Source organism: Impatiens glandulifera, chromosome 2 (genome assembly GCF_907164915.1).
Source record: "Impatiens glandulifera chromosome 2, dImpGla2.1, whole genome shotgun sequence".
In the NCBI taxonomy this organism is placed as follows: Eukaryota; Viridiplantae; Streptophyta; class Magnoliopsida; order Ericales; family Balsaminaceae; genus Impatiens; species Impatiens glandulifera.
Window position 1 is genome coordinate 40,380,942 of NC_061863.1, and position 15,758 is coordinate 40,396,699.

The following is a 15,758-nucleotide window of genomic DNA, read 5'->3' on the forward strand; positions in this document are numbered from 1 at the left end:
TATGAAATTTTGATAATGCTTTTAATGGTTGCAGGAATTTTTTTAAGCGTTGTTGTGTGATTAACTATCAATCTTGTTTATCCAATTAACGAAATTGACCGTCCACAATTCACATATTCGTTTTGATCATATTCAAAATGAAACGAGGAAAAAACGGTCAAAGAACATCTGATTATTCTCTCCACTTGAAGATGCATATCTTAAATCGGAATTGGCTTGGGACCTTTGTTCTCAGGTCGATTTAAGTGCATTAGAGGTACGAAGAATACAAATTAAACTGGGTTCCAATTTGGATATATATGGATATGATTTATTTTTATACTTAATACTTATAGAAAAATTATAATAGAGAGTAAAATTAATTATTGGCCATCACAATTAATTCAACATAACCAATTATAACCGACATAATCTTTAAATAGACTCATACCTTAATTCGTTAAAGATGTTACAAACCAATAAACTAAAGTATGCTTGTTATCTCTAGGAATAAATATTTTTATTATTTGTTAGGATTAAGGTCCAATTTAGAAACCATGATTCAGATAAGATTCTAAAACTTTGAAAGATTTATTTTATTTGGAAGATAACACCGTATGAAGGAAAACCATCATAATTTCAATGGTGATAGACCCAATTTGAAGAAGATCACTCAAAGCTCGAAAGAGATAATGAAAACCATTCTATTAAAATTTAAATTATTTCCCCTCAAATTTAACAGTTGAGTCACCTTCTAACTGAATAATAAAAATAAATCAACTGAACTAAATAAAATAAAACATAACCAAATAATTGTTCCATGACTATCTAGTCTAAATGATTCAAGTAATCATTTCTCTCGTCTTTAGTTTCCTCAATTCTTCTTAGGCGTGAGAATATACATCTTCACGTCGTGAGGATTTACTTCGGCTTTTATAAAATCCTTCAAAACTGTTGTCGTGTGCTGCAATTTACGTCATAACAAATATGAGTATAAATCGGTAATAAATGACATCAACACAAGAAAATCAATTTCTAACCTCCCATAAATCTCGTGCTTGTACTGTAGTTTTTGGTCGAACACCAATATCAGACCAGTATGCAGTAATTGTATCCTTTTTCGATCCTCTATTCCACAAGACAACAACATATCTTTTACCACTTAAAGGTCCAGCCCAAACCTATAAGGAAATGTACAATTAAATTTAACTTTTTCTGAACAAATATATATTATCTAATTTAAATTTAGAAAACTAACACGATTTTTCAACCATCCTAACAGCTAAAGAATTAATATAATTAATATGAATGTTACCTCTAAATCTCCATTTTGTACCATCTTTCTACCTTGTACACCAAGTTTATCTAATAAATAAAAATAATATTATTAGATTAAGATAAAATAAAAATCGAGATAAATTGTATTTATCTATAAATGAATTTAATTTAAATGAAACATAAATATTGTATTGTGTTTAAATAATTAAAATAACAAACATTTTATAATTAAAGTTGAATTGATAATTAAAGTATTTTTTACCTTGATTGACTGCAATAACTTCTGTATTGCTCAACAATGTTTTTGTATCTTTACTCATTGATCGAATATCACATCCGATGATAAGAGGAGCCTGTCAAATTGTCCATAAATTATATATTTTGAAATAATAATAAAATGTATTTATTAATATTTCTTCGTCATATCTAAAATGATTTAACAAAATTAATATTTTTGATTAAATAAGCATTTGTATAGAAAAAACAACTTATAAATATATTTTTCATAGAAATTATATCCTGCTTTGAATTTAAATTAGTATTGCATAATAACACTTATAAACATGCACAAAACGATCTATTAAGTAATATGTATTTAATTTATTGTTATATAAATAATTTTGAATTTTGTAGACATGTAGTAACTATTATTTGATTGAAAATTTCTAATAATTTCTAATTTATTGTTTAAATAATTTTGGAAGTTAATATTTTACATAATTTCTTGTTTTACCTTTGCCATAGCCCAAATACTATAATGGGATCTATATTCGTCGGTTGTCATATTTCCATTTCCAACCTCTAACATATCGGGATCTAAAAAAAAATGAAATATTAAAATTTAAAAGTAAAAAAATCAAACATTAAAATGGTTAGTGAATTACCATTCCACCCTCCTGGTCCAGCATATGCAGCCCATTGATCATTTGAATCAGCATTAGCAATAACACTAGCCAAAGAACAAAATAATTCAATTTATCAATATTTATGTTTTATTTATTATTATTTGATAAAAATTGTAACTAAATATTAAATAAAATGTTACCTATCAAAAGAATCTCTAATATCACTTGTGGTTCTCCAACTGTTTCCAAGTGGATGACCCCAAGTTGATACATTTTCTTGTCCCCTTATATCAATTTGTATAATTAGAAATTTTATTAAAAATAAATATGACTATAAACAATTTATAAAGTTATATAATTTACCATTCACATAATGAGAAAAATATTGATCTTCCTGAATCCAATAAAGCTCTAGACATTATAGGATATCTATAAATATGCATCACAAATTAAAAGTATATGAGAATTAGTAAAATTATTATTTGTATGAAATATGTTAATATGAAAAAATATGTATGATCTACAATATCCAATTTTGTTAAGAAAATTCAAAATGTTAAATAATAAAATTATTGACCTCTCCCTTGCTGTTGTGCCATCAGTATAACAATTATCATACTTTACATAATCAATTCCCTATAAAAAGAACAAAACAAATTAATTTTATTTTTGAAATAATTAAAATTAATTAAAACCAATATATATGATTATATGTTAATTTGATCCATACCCATTGAGCAAATGAATAAGCATCATTTTCTTCATAACCAAGAGATCCAGGCATCTGTTTGCTACATGTAAAAGTTCTGAAAATATATATATATAAAATAAAAAAAAAATTAGAATTTAATATAAATGGAATTTATCATATATAATCATGAGAATTATTTGATAATATTCTATACCCAGCACTAGAGTATATTCCCAACTTCAATCCTTTACTATGTACATAGTCGGCCAATGATTTCATTCCAGAAGGAAATTTTATACCTTTAGGAACCAAGTAACCCTGCATGACATTATTAGATATAGTAATTATAAAATTATTAAGATACAAAAAGTTATAACATTAACATTGTTTTAATATCACCTCTTGATCTCTTCTTTGTTCAGCCCAACAATCATCTAAAAGAACAAAGATAAAAAAAGAAGTTAGTTAAGAAACCTTTTCTTTTCATAATATAGATGTGATAAACTTACCGATGTTGACATATGTATAACCGAGTTTTGAAAGTCCCGACGACACTAATGCATCGGCTAATAAGAAAATAAAATTGATTAGGACAATAAATCTTAACGATGAAGTTATTTAAAACTAATGTATTTTGTCACAATCATGCACCATCAAAATTATAATAACTTTTAAAAATTATTAAAGTAAAAGTTTGAAAGTGATTTTATTTTTATTTGGTATAAAAGATGTAATTGATTAAATGGAAAAGTATAGATAGTGAGTGAATAAAAAAAAGTTTTTGATTCATTTTTAAATCATACTACCTAAAATTATTTCCATCAATTCTAACCAAAATGTTTAGTTTTGTTTTTTTAATAAATAAATAAATGTTTGTAATAAATAATATATTAGTATGTGTAATCTTAATTTTGCATTTTTAATAAATAAACATATTTTTATTATAGTTACTAAAAAAATAGTTTAATTTACCAGTTTCTTTGATAAGTGTCTCATTCACGTCACAATAGAATCGATTCCATGTATTAAAGCTGGCAAACAAATGAAAAAAGTATGAGTATAAATTATATATAAAACATATATTATGAGATAATTGCATGAATACTCACCCCATTTGAGGAGTTCGTGACATCGAGTTATCGATGAGATTCCTTCTAGCATGAGGCCACATTTTGTGATCAAACTCCGGTTCAGAAATAGACACTTTTATCCTAGCGTCGACAAACATCGTAATGAATGAAAACATTACGAAGAACAATATCCATATCAATTTCATGATTTTGAAATGTAGAAGTGTGATAAATGATAAATAATGTGAGTGTGATAGATGATAGATAATGATAACCACTAATAAGCTTTTATAAGAGTATGTATTATGGATAAGAACTCAATTAATGGATAGAATAAATTATAAATAATAATTTAAACTGAGTCAAATATGAAAACACAATATATATATATATATATATCCTTATTTTTCTATTGAATATTTTTAGCAATTTTAAATTGTTATTGTTTTATTCTATATAACTAATAGATTATACTTGTATTTAAAAAAAATAGCAAAGTTAAAAACCTATTCATTTTCAATTTCCTAATTTATAAAAAAAACTCATTCATCTTACATTATTAATTTATATCTAGATAAATAAAATATTTATTTTATTTTGTCTAAATAATTTATTAGTTTCTATTTTAAATATGATAATTAACATTAAATTCAACTTATATTTCCCATAAACATTTAAATATAATTAAACTATGAAACTGAGTAAAGAGAAGCAGTCTTTGTTTTGACTAAACTAATGAAAAAGTCTATGTAAATTATAATGAACTATACATATTGTAGTTTTAACCATTTTTACCGGATATAACTTATATTTTTGACCAAATAAAAAATCATACATATACAAATCGATCACACCAAGTCAATATTAATAAATTGAGTTTAAAAAAATCATAACAATAAAATATATAATATAAAATATCTTATTATATTCATAACACTTCATGGACTTCTTACACTACTCCTTATTATGTTTTAGATATTTCTTTCTTATTTAAGATTATTATTTTTAGGGTCACAATTATAATAAATAATTGTGCATATTTAATATAAGTCAAAATAATAGTGAAATTAAGTTTATGGCTTGTATTTCTTATGAATATAAATAAAGTGAAGATATCTAATTGACATTTTAATTTTATGAAGGGGTGAATTAAAAATGACCTAACTATAATAACTAACTTATTATAAGATTCATATATTTTGAATTTAGATTAAAATTTATGATATTATCATTCTATATTTATGGATATTTATATATATTTATAGATATTTATATTCTCTCCTTAAATTGAAGAGTTCTCTATTGTTATCAAATAATTGAGGACGAAAATATAAGCTATTGTTATCAAATAATTGAGGACGAAAATATAAGGATTGTTGATGTTATGTGTTAATTCTTGGTTAGAGAGGAACGGTTATATTTAAATTAAGGAATATTTGATTTCTCTCTAATTTTAAATTTATGAATACGTGAACTTTCTCTTAATAATCAAAATATATATTGATGAATTAAGATAGTTTTAAAAAACATGTTTTTTGGGAATATATAAATATATTGTTTTTTCATAACATTAAAGTATGGAATATACAGATTTATGATATTTTCCTAGATTTATGAATATTTCCCTTAATCTGGATTGATTATAGTAAGTATCTGTTTAAATTAAGGAAATTGAAGATATGATTGATTACAATATCGGTTTATATTGAGGAAATTGAAGATAGGATGAATTATTCTCATGTGTTGTTAAGGAGGAATTCTACCATTATTATTAAAGATTCATGTAAGGATAATTCTTGGATTGATATAATATATATTATAAATTAAAGAGAATTAAGGAATAATTGATATAATATATATTATAAATTAAAGAGAATTAAGGAATAATTTTATTGTTAGGTATATATAAATAATATATAATAAAATTTTAATTATATTATTTATTTAAATTTAAGAATGAAAAGATTAAGGTTAATAATTATTATTAAATTTATGAATAATTGGATTTCAGTTATAAGAATATTTGAAATTTAATTTAATTTATAGGTGACATTACAAATTTCAAATTCAAGAATTAAGATTTGGTGTACGGTATAATTTTATTTTTTATAATAAAATAAATTACATGTTCTATGGAAAATTATATATTATTGATTTGGGTTGTAAAATAACATTTAAATTGAAATTAATGATATTATTGTTCATTATTTGAATTGTATTATTGATACAAATAATCACTAAAGTGACAATGTTTGTTGAAATTTATTCAAGAAAATTTTGAAAGTTAGTTTTTTGTAATTTATGTGATTATATTATTTAGCCCAAAGGCTGATAATTAATTGACGAAATTGCATAAATATTTGTGGTGGTAAACATGTAATAATTATAAAGTCTTATTTATGTGAATAATTAATCCATCAAAATATACATTCATTATTTGACATGTCTTATTATTAATGTTTGATCTTACACCAAAATACTATTAGCAATTAATATTACTGTACAAAATAGGGTTGCAAATGAGTCAAGCTATTCGTGAGCCACTCCTGAGCCGCTCGATCAAAGCTCTTCTTGAGCTTGACTTTGACCGAGCTCGAGCCGACTCGTTTAAAATTCGAGTCGAGCTCGAGTTCATATAATTCTTGTTCGATGGCTTGTCGAGCTTTTTCGAGCCTAAGTATATAATATATAATTTTTTTAATTTAATATTAAAACTCAAATAATATATTTTTTCCCTCTCTTACTCTTCAAAGCCCATATGAAGACCCTAATTTTTAACATATCTATGACTCTTCATCTAACTTAATCTTCTTCATCTAATCGCCTCTTGTTTCATTTTCATCTAACATAATCTTCTTCATCTAATGGCCTCTTCTTTCATTCTTTCTTCATTTTCTCTTTGTAATTGACTCTTCTTTCATTCTTCCTTCATTATTTTCTCTTTGCTCACTCTTTTTTCTTTTCTCTTTGCTCACTCTTCACCGTTCTTTCACTCTTAATCTTTTCTTTATTCATTCTTCACAATTTCTTTAGCTATTAATCTCTTATTCTTTAGTCTTCACATATTTTTTACTCTTCATCTATCCATTTTTTTCTTTTTTTTGTCTTCACGATTTCATTTAGAAGAGGATTTCATTAGAAGATCGAGGCTTACAAGTAATTAAATTTATTTTCACTTTTATGATAACTATTATTTTTATTTTTTATTTAACTTTGATTATTTTTACCTTAAAGAAATCCAGCAACAAAGAAAAGAAAAAACTATTTTATTGGTGAACTCAGTATGAATATATAAACTTAGACTTCGATTATTCTATACATAGGTTGGATGAATATATAGAATAACACTTATTGGTTATAAAAAAGATTGTTTTAAAAAAAAGACGTAAATATTTTTTAAAAATAAATTATATATAATAAAAGTGTATTATATATAATATTGAAAGAGATAAATAAGGTTTAATATATTATATATAATAAAAATAATATTAAGATATAATAATTAGTTTAGTATAAAAAGAAATAAAAATAGTTAATATTTTATTTATAATAAAAGTATATATAATAAAAATTTATATTGAAAAGAGATAAAAAAAAAAGTTAATATATTATCTATAATAAAAATAAATATTATGGATATAATAATTAGTATATTATAATATATAATTATTTACGGATAAAAATAGTTAATATATTATATATAAAAAATGTTTATTATATATAATATTGAAAGAGATAAAAAATGTTAATATATTTTATATAATAAAAGTATAATATATATACAGTAATATTTAAAGATATATATATTATATATAATATGAAGAGAAAAAAAGATATATATATATATTATATATAATATGTTTAGAGAAAAAAATAATTTATAAGATTAATAATATATATTATAATATATAAAAATAATAATAAATTATTGTTATAAGTTATATTTTTCTTATAATATTTGAATCTTATTATACTTGCTTCCAAATAATTTAAATATATATAATAATATCTAATAGTAAGAAGATTAAAGTAAGTTTTTATTATTGAATTCTTATGTTATATATTGAATTTTATCATTTATTTAATTAATTTTTCACTTTTTCAGAAAGAGAAGACATATAAATTGTTGCTGGTATATACCTCTTAAAGTAATTAAATTTTAGTTATTTGTTTTAAAATTTATTTTTTATATTAATTATTTTTAAGATTAAACATTTCATATTATTGAATGCAGGTAGTTGTACGTGTGTTATGATTGAAGAACATGAGTTAAAAAATTAATATATTGAATGTTCAAACAATTTTTATAGTTTTGTACTTTAATTTTTGAATTTTATGTTTTAGAATTTTGATTAGTAATGGTGATTTAATAATATTTTGAATTATTATGTTTTAGAATTTTGAATAATTATGATTGTTTCATATTTTAATTTTGAAATATCATGTTTTAATTTATTAATATGTATGAAAGTTTGATATTTTAATTTTATAAATAAATTTGGTTCGAGTTCGAGCTCGAGTTTGAGCTTGAAAATTAAAATTTTGTTCAAGTTTTCGAATCGAGCCGAGCTTGTAGGTAATATAGTCGAGTCGAACTCGAGTTCAAATTTATAAGCTCGTTCGAGCTCGAGTTCGAGTCGAGCTAATAAATACTTAATCGAGTCGAGCTCGAGCTTCAGCAAGCTCGAGCTCGGTTCGGCTCATTTGCATCCCTAGTCCAAAGACTTGATATTAATGTTATATTGAGTATTTTGAGATGGGATAAATCATTATTTGAATTTAGTTGTTACTTAAGTTTATAAATGTGAGTAATTAGTTTATTAAATATTCTAAGTGATTAAGGGCTATAATTTTTTTATTATGTCAAGTTAAAGATATATTTTTTTTAGACGAGACTACAATATTTTTTTTTTGAAGATGTTGAGTTTGAGGGGAGAAATAATTTTGTCTTTAAAAATGATTTAGATCAATAATTCCTATTGTGGAAGATTTGATTTATATCTCAAGTATTTTGACATTGATAAGGATTTTATTGATATTGATGATAATGTTAAAAAACCAAGAGTAACAAGACAATATTATTAAATTCATTAAGTACAAACTCAATAACCTCAAAATCAAGTGTCTTTATGACAATCTAGTTTAATTGAATTTCTCTTTAAGGACAATTTATGATACTCGTTGCATATTTTGATATGGAGCTTCACCAAAATAAATATGAAGGGTTTTTCAATAGAGACATTAAAAAACAATTTGTTGCAATGAGAAAATTTTGTGTTGAGAGATCAAATTAATATAGTTTTCAAATTAAAGAAATTCATCTATAGACTTAAAGAAGCGTCTCGTTAGTGATACCATAAATTTCACAAAATAACAATTATCTCTTTTGATTTTGAGATGAATTTAATTGATAATTTGTGTATCACAAGTTCAGTGAGAGTACACGTCTATTTATGGTTTTATATATGGGTGACATTTTGTTTGTCACAAATTTTACTTGGCATTAAATAACCAAGAGTTATGAGATATTTGAAAAGAACTAATAATTAAATGCTCACATATAGAAAGTCGGAAAGTCTTGAGATTATTGAGTATTCTGACTTTGATCTTACGGGATGCCAAAATAGTATGAAATCCACTTCGGGTTATATTTTTCGCAAGCTGGTTTTGTCGTTTCTTAAAGAAGTGTCAAACAAACACTTAAGGCATCATCCAATATTGTAGCGGAATTTGTGACATGTTATTAGTAATCAAATTAAGTAATATTGATATCAAGTTTCTTGTTATGAAAGAAATGATACAAAGTGAATACATTTCTATAAAATATTTATGTACAAACTCCGTGGTTATAAACTCATTGACAATGAGTTTATCGTCTAATGTCTTTCATGAGAATATTGCTCGTATGAGTATCATATAGATCGACGATCTCTAACTTCAGTGGGAGTTTATAGTTTGGTTGTCTTTCAGTTTAGTTATTTTATAAATATTTATAAAGTTTCTTATTCTGATCAGAAATTAAATATTATTCAGTTCATTACACTTTGTATAATTATGCTTAAAGTATGATCTCACTAAAGTCAAGTAAGACTAGTTGAAAATTGACATGAATAGATCACCTTTCATGAAATTTTCATTCATCACATTCTTGATATAATTTGTCAATTAATTGTATTGATTTATGTGATCATTGTTGGTTCTAGTTGTTCTTAAATACAACGACGAACTCTTTGGTCCTATATTGATATAATTAATTGATAAAATTGATTATACAACATATGATTGAGATGACATAAAACATCAAGCGCATTATGGTTGATACATTTATTTTTTTACATACGTGACCCAGTGAGAGATTGTTGAAATGTTTAGGGTCACTAGTATAATAATAAATAATTGTGCAAATGTCATATTTAATATAAGCCAAAATAATGTGATCTAATGTGAAATTAAGTTTATGGCTTATGGGTGTATTTTCCATTAATATAAAGTGAGGATACCTAAATGACATTTCTAATTTCATGAAGGGGCTAAATTAGAAATGACCTAAGTATAATAACTAACTTATTGTTGGTTATATGTAACGGTAATTATCTCCATTTGAAGTACGACCAATTCTCCTTTGTCTCCCCATCAACAGAGAGAGAAATCTATTAACGTATTCATCGAATGGAAAAAATCATTCCATATAAGGAAAGTTTAAGGAAGCAGAATAAAGAATTATTCAATCCATGCAAAGTCTAAGAAAGAGAAGATTCATGATTCATCAATTTAAGGTATGTTTTCGCTGCATTCAGATTTTAATTTCTCATACATTAAATTAGGATCTAATTAGGATAATTTTAATATCAATTTCAAATCTGTTAATAATTCTGATTAATCAAAAAAAATATTTTATTTTAGTTTTGTGTACATGAATAGATTAATTGAGTATAATTTGATGGATCTCTAAGATCTAATTATTATTTGTAAAAGGTATAAAATTTAAATGAAATTCTTGTAATAAGTAGGTTTTGTTTATATGTAAGTGAAATGAATATGTAAATGTGGAATGTCTCCATTTTAAATTTTGTAACTCTCTTTATCCAACTAACCTTTTTTTAAGAAATATCAAAATAATTTGTCATGATTTATTAAGTAGGTTAACTTTTAGTTTTGTAAGTATTGATTAGTAGCGATTATAACATTTGTTGGGGTTAAATAACATTTATTATAAAGTTTTTGATATAATTTGTACCTAATAGAAGTTTAGAAACATATAAGGATTGAAGAAACAAATAGGAATGTATCTTTGTCCCTGGAGTATGGTTTGTCTCCTGAAATAGGGTGTACCTAGCGTCCACTTTCTGGACCACTGCGCCAGAGTTTATTTATAATAAATAAACCTTTATTAGAATTAAACTATTTCTTAGAATATAAAGAGAGTAATGATATATACAACACTCTTATATAGTACATTCGCAAAGTACCTACCTCATTTAAAAAGAAAGAGAAAATATTTTTCTCTCTCTTTTATTTTTTTTAAGATATATTTTTTCTTTCTTTCAAAATGAGGTAGGTGCTGTGTGAATGTGCTGTATAAGGGTGCTGTATGTATCATTACTCATATGTATAAGTTAATAATACTATCGGTCTTGGACTAGCGTAGGGCTAGGTTTCTCGGTCGAGGTGTATAAACTTCTCGGTCCGGGGCTAGCTCTAGGCTAAGTTCCTCGGTCCTTGGTCTCGGGAGTCTCAGTTCCGGGTCTGGGATCCTCGGTCTCAGGGTTAGACCTCTCGGTCCTAGGTCTTAAGAGTCTTGGTCTTAGGTTTGGATTTCTATATCGTTAGTCCTAGGAGTCACGGTCCCAAGTCAGACCTCTCGAACCTAGGTCTGAATCTCCGGTCCTAGCTCAAGAACATCGATCCTAAGTCTAGGTCCTAACTAAAGAACATTGGTCCTAGCTTATTTTTATCGATCATTGGTTTTGGTCCGGACCAAGGATCCTCGGTCAGATCTCTCGGTCCTAGGCTAACAAGCCTCTGTCCTCAAGAATTGTAGATTTTTTAAATTATTTTTTTAGTTCTAATTTTTTGATCTAAGAGTTTGGGTAGCTTCACAAATCTCCCATGAACATGTTGATCATCATCTCAAGGTATGGATCGTCTTGGATGATGATTTATTTGTTCAAAATAGTTGTGATCAAAAATCGGGTTTTTGATTTTAAGGCTATCTTGAAATGCAAGAAGCTATACAATATATTCCTTATACTAGATATACTTGATTGATACTTAAATAAGAACACTGACGGTTCGTTTTGAACAAATCAAGAACTCAAAATTTTCATTTATTTTGGAAAATTTTTATTTTGATCAAACATGATCGGGATGGTCAAACATTATCCAAATAGTTGTCCAACATCATTAAAATCATGTTGGAAAACTTTCTGATCTGTGATTCGATCGAATTAACCCAAGAATAACAAACCCGTTTTTTTTCAAATTCAAATTTGTGTTTTTGTTATTTAGATCGATTGATCGGTTCTATCATATGATTCATATCCAAATAGTTTATAAACTATATAAGGATAAATTCACAACCATAAAACACCATAAACAACAATGCGTGTTTTATAGACCAACGAGGGAGTTCCAAAAATCTAAAATTAACACGACTGTTCATTCTTATCTTTGTTGTGTCGCGATGATGAAGACGACCGGAGGCAAAAACAACATTGTCTTAGGCGTGTTTTGGTGTTCCTTCTTAACGTCGTTGGTATTTGGGCGGTCCGTTAGCGATCCAGCTAACGATTGTCTCCTCATCATGTTTATCCCGAATGCACGCATCTTCAGCTGCGGCGGGCTGGATGGAAGCACCTAGAGCATTCAATAAGAATCCAGTGCTGATCCAACGCGCGTGGTTGCGGCTGTAGCTTCTTCTCCCGGTTTCGGCTACACCGGATTAGAAATTTATTTTTGTTTTAAAACCTTAAGGGTTTGTTTGAAATTGATTTTTCTTTCACCATTTTGGCTTTAAATTTGATCTTTTTATATATACACAAAATATTAAAATAAATATGGAAAATATTTTACCAATTTTTTATTTTATATATATTTTTAAATTTAAATAAAAAAATTTTTTTAGATGAAATGGATACAACAATTTATCAAAATAATTTATTTTTGTCTTTTAATTTTTCTAAAATTATTTTGAGACATTATGTGTACAATATTTATCTCAAATAATTTTATTTTTTTTTATTTTGGCCTTAATCCTTAATTAATCTGATTAATTCTATTAATTGTTTTAAATAAGTTTTTAGCCACGGAGTTAATTACTTTGATCTTATTTATTTAAAAATAATTCAAAATAATTATTTGAATATTATAAATTGGAGTGTAGATTTTTAGTACTTACAAAGGTGTAGAATAATATTATTTTAAATCACAAAAAATTTAAAATAAAAACTGTAATGTGACAGACAAGTGAGACATTGTGTGGTAGCCCTTTTTTACGTGTAACCAAGCACAAAACTAAGAATAAAATCTCTAAAATACATTTGAACACATAAAATATTTTCTTTCCTAATTTCATAAGTCGTAACACTAGTAAAGAAAATGTAAATGACGATCATCTCCATCGATTGGTTGTAACATCAATCTGTAATATTAGAATAATAACGATTGGTATTATAATCAATCGGTATTATTCTAATAATATCGATTGGTGTTACATTTAATCGGTAAAAGACCATTAAAAATACCATTTGGTTATAATACCAATTGGTATAGCCCAAAATATCTCTAGAAAAATGGGCGGCAATTTTGTCCGCGTTTATTAAGTCATAGTATCGATTGGTTTTAATACTAATCGGTATTAATGAAGTCATAGTACCAATTAGTTATTATACCAATCACAATTTCCCAATTAATTAGCAAACCCAAGAGCAACTTCTTTCTTCTCTTCTTTCCCCCTTTTCAAAACCTTCTCTATACTACCGTCCCTTATTGAAACTGATCCCTTTCCGAAGTCGATCAAATTCCATAATCAATCTCCCCTTTCTCTCTTCATTTCGGATCATAAACTCAATCTCAGAGGCATCACATACAAGTATCTCTTTCAATCTCTCCGAATCAATATCTCATTCTCTCCTTTTTGTTTGGTCTAGATCTTGATTAATTTGTTGTATAACATAAGTTTTGACTATTAGCGTTTGACGATTAGATTTAAGATGAATTCATAATTGTTGTGTTGGGTTGCATTCGTAGATGTTGTGTTGAGGATGTTCTTTCTTAAACATTTTTCAGGTATCCATTGTTCTATAGTTTTACATAAGTGACATTTTTATATATAAAAAAAAAAGTTATCTTTTGTGATATAGCTATTGTAATGGTAGTCTCTTTTGTTTGAAGCTTTTTTCTGCCTTAAATTATCTACTTCTTGTTGTTTTTTTTATAATTATCTTCTTATTGTTTGTGTTTTATGCTAAACTTTTCTTGACTAAGATTGGTCTGGTTTTGATAAGAATGGTTTTGTTTGATGGAGGTTAGATAGATGATTCAATAATGATGAATACATTCATAATTTAAACTATTTCTGATCAAATACATTTTTGTATATCTATATATATATATATAATATATATCTATATATATATATATTTATATTTATATATATATATATATATATATATATATATATATATATATATATATATATATATATATATATTAGGAAAGATAAAATAATTAAGATAAATTAGGAAAAAAAAAATACCTTAATTATATGAATGATTTATTTTTTAATCGTAATTATATATATATATGCATTAAATTATTATATATATATATATATATTTTATAAAGAAATATAATAATTTTAAAAAATATATTATTAATTAAATCTATATTACATTAATATTATTTATAAGTTATATAAAAATTATAACATAAAATTTTAAATTATTATTAATTAAATATATATTGTGATTGAAAATTTTAAAAAAAATTATGAATTAAATTATTATATATATATTTAGGGGTGGATTGCTACGGTATACCTTAATGTTTTATCCATACCTTATACATTACCTAAAATTTCGGTATGCAAAAAGTGCATACTTTTACCTTATCTTAGATTTTTGTATACCTTATTTTGATATACAAAAAAATCATACATTTACTTTACCTTACTTTCGGTATACCTTAATTTCGGTACGGTAACGGTATTATACCTTTAATACTTACAAACCATATTAACTTAAAAAAATCAATCTCATCAGTATAGATGGCATATATTGAATAATATTTCAAAAATTATATTTCTATAATTAACTTAATATAAAATCTATTTAATTATTTCCTTATAAGTATTATGTATATATACATTATATCTTTTAACTTATAAATATTATTTCGGTATTTCGGTATATCTCGATATACCAAAATTATAAAAATCCCATACCTTTACCGTACTAATAATTACGGTATCGGTATCATACCTTACCTTTTTTTCGGTATACCTTAAAAGTCGATATTTTTGATATATTGCGTTATGATATTTTCTATATATTTAAGAGAAATAACATTATAATTTTAAATTATTATTAATTATATAAATATATATCTCATAATAAATATATATTTAATTAATAATAATTTAGAATAATATAATATAATATAATATATAATAATATAATATAATATATTATATTATTTTTTTATAATAATCTAATATTCAGAATAAAAAGGATTCTATTTCTAAAGATATGCTATTTCTAAAGACGAGGATTCTATTTCCAAAATTGATGAGGGTTGAAATAGACATATTTTAGTCTATAAATAAAGATAGAATTGTAAGGAGAAAGTTATATTTTTGGTATTCTAAATTTTTATTCTTTCTCTTTCTAATTACCC

The 15,758-nt window shown here is 24.8% G+C and overlaps 1 protein-coding gene across 1 annotated transcript; it reads right to left on the reverse strand.

Moving 5' to 3' along the window:
• Window positions 1-853: 853 nt before the first annotated feature.
• On the reverse strand, window positions 854-4,021 carry LOC124924668 (alpha-galactosidase-like). The gene is made up of 15 exons (XM_047464674.1): window positions 3,903-4,021; window positions 3,766-3,824; window positions 3,303-3,359; window positions 3,193-3,227; window positions 3,008-3,111; window positions 2,833-2,908; window positions 2,680-2,738; window positions 2,466-2,531; window positions 2,303-2,386; window positions 2,142-2,206; window positions 1,991-2,073; window positions 1,520-1,610; window positions 1,295-1,344; window positions 1,020-1,160; window positions 854-943 (listed from the first exon to the last, which is right to left on the reverse strand). The coding sequence occupies exons 1-15, from the start codon at window positions 4,019-4,021 to the stop codon at window positions 854-856; spliced, it is 1,179 nt and encodes a 392-aa protein (XP_047320630.1).
• Window positions 4,022-15,758: the final 11,737 nt, after the last annotated feature.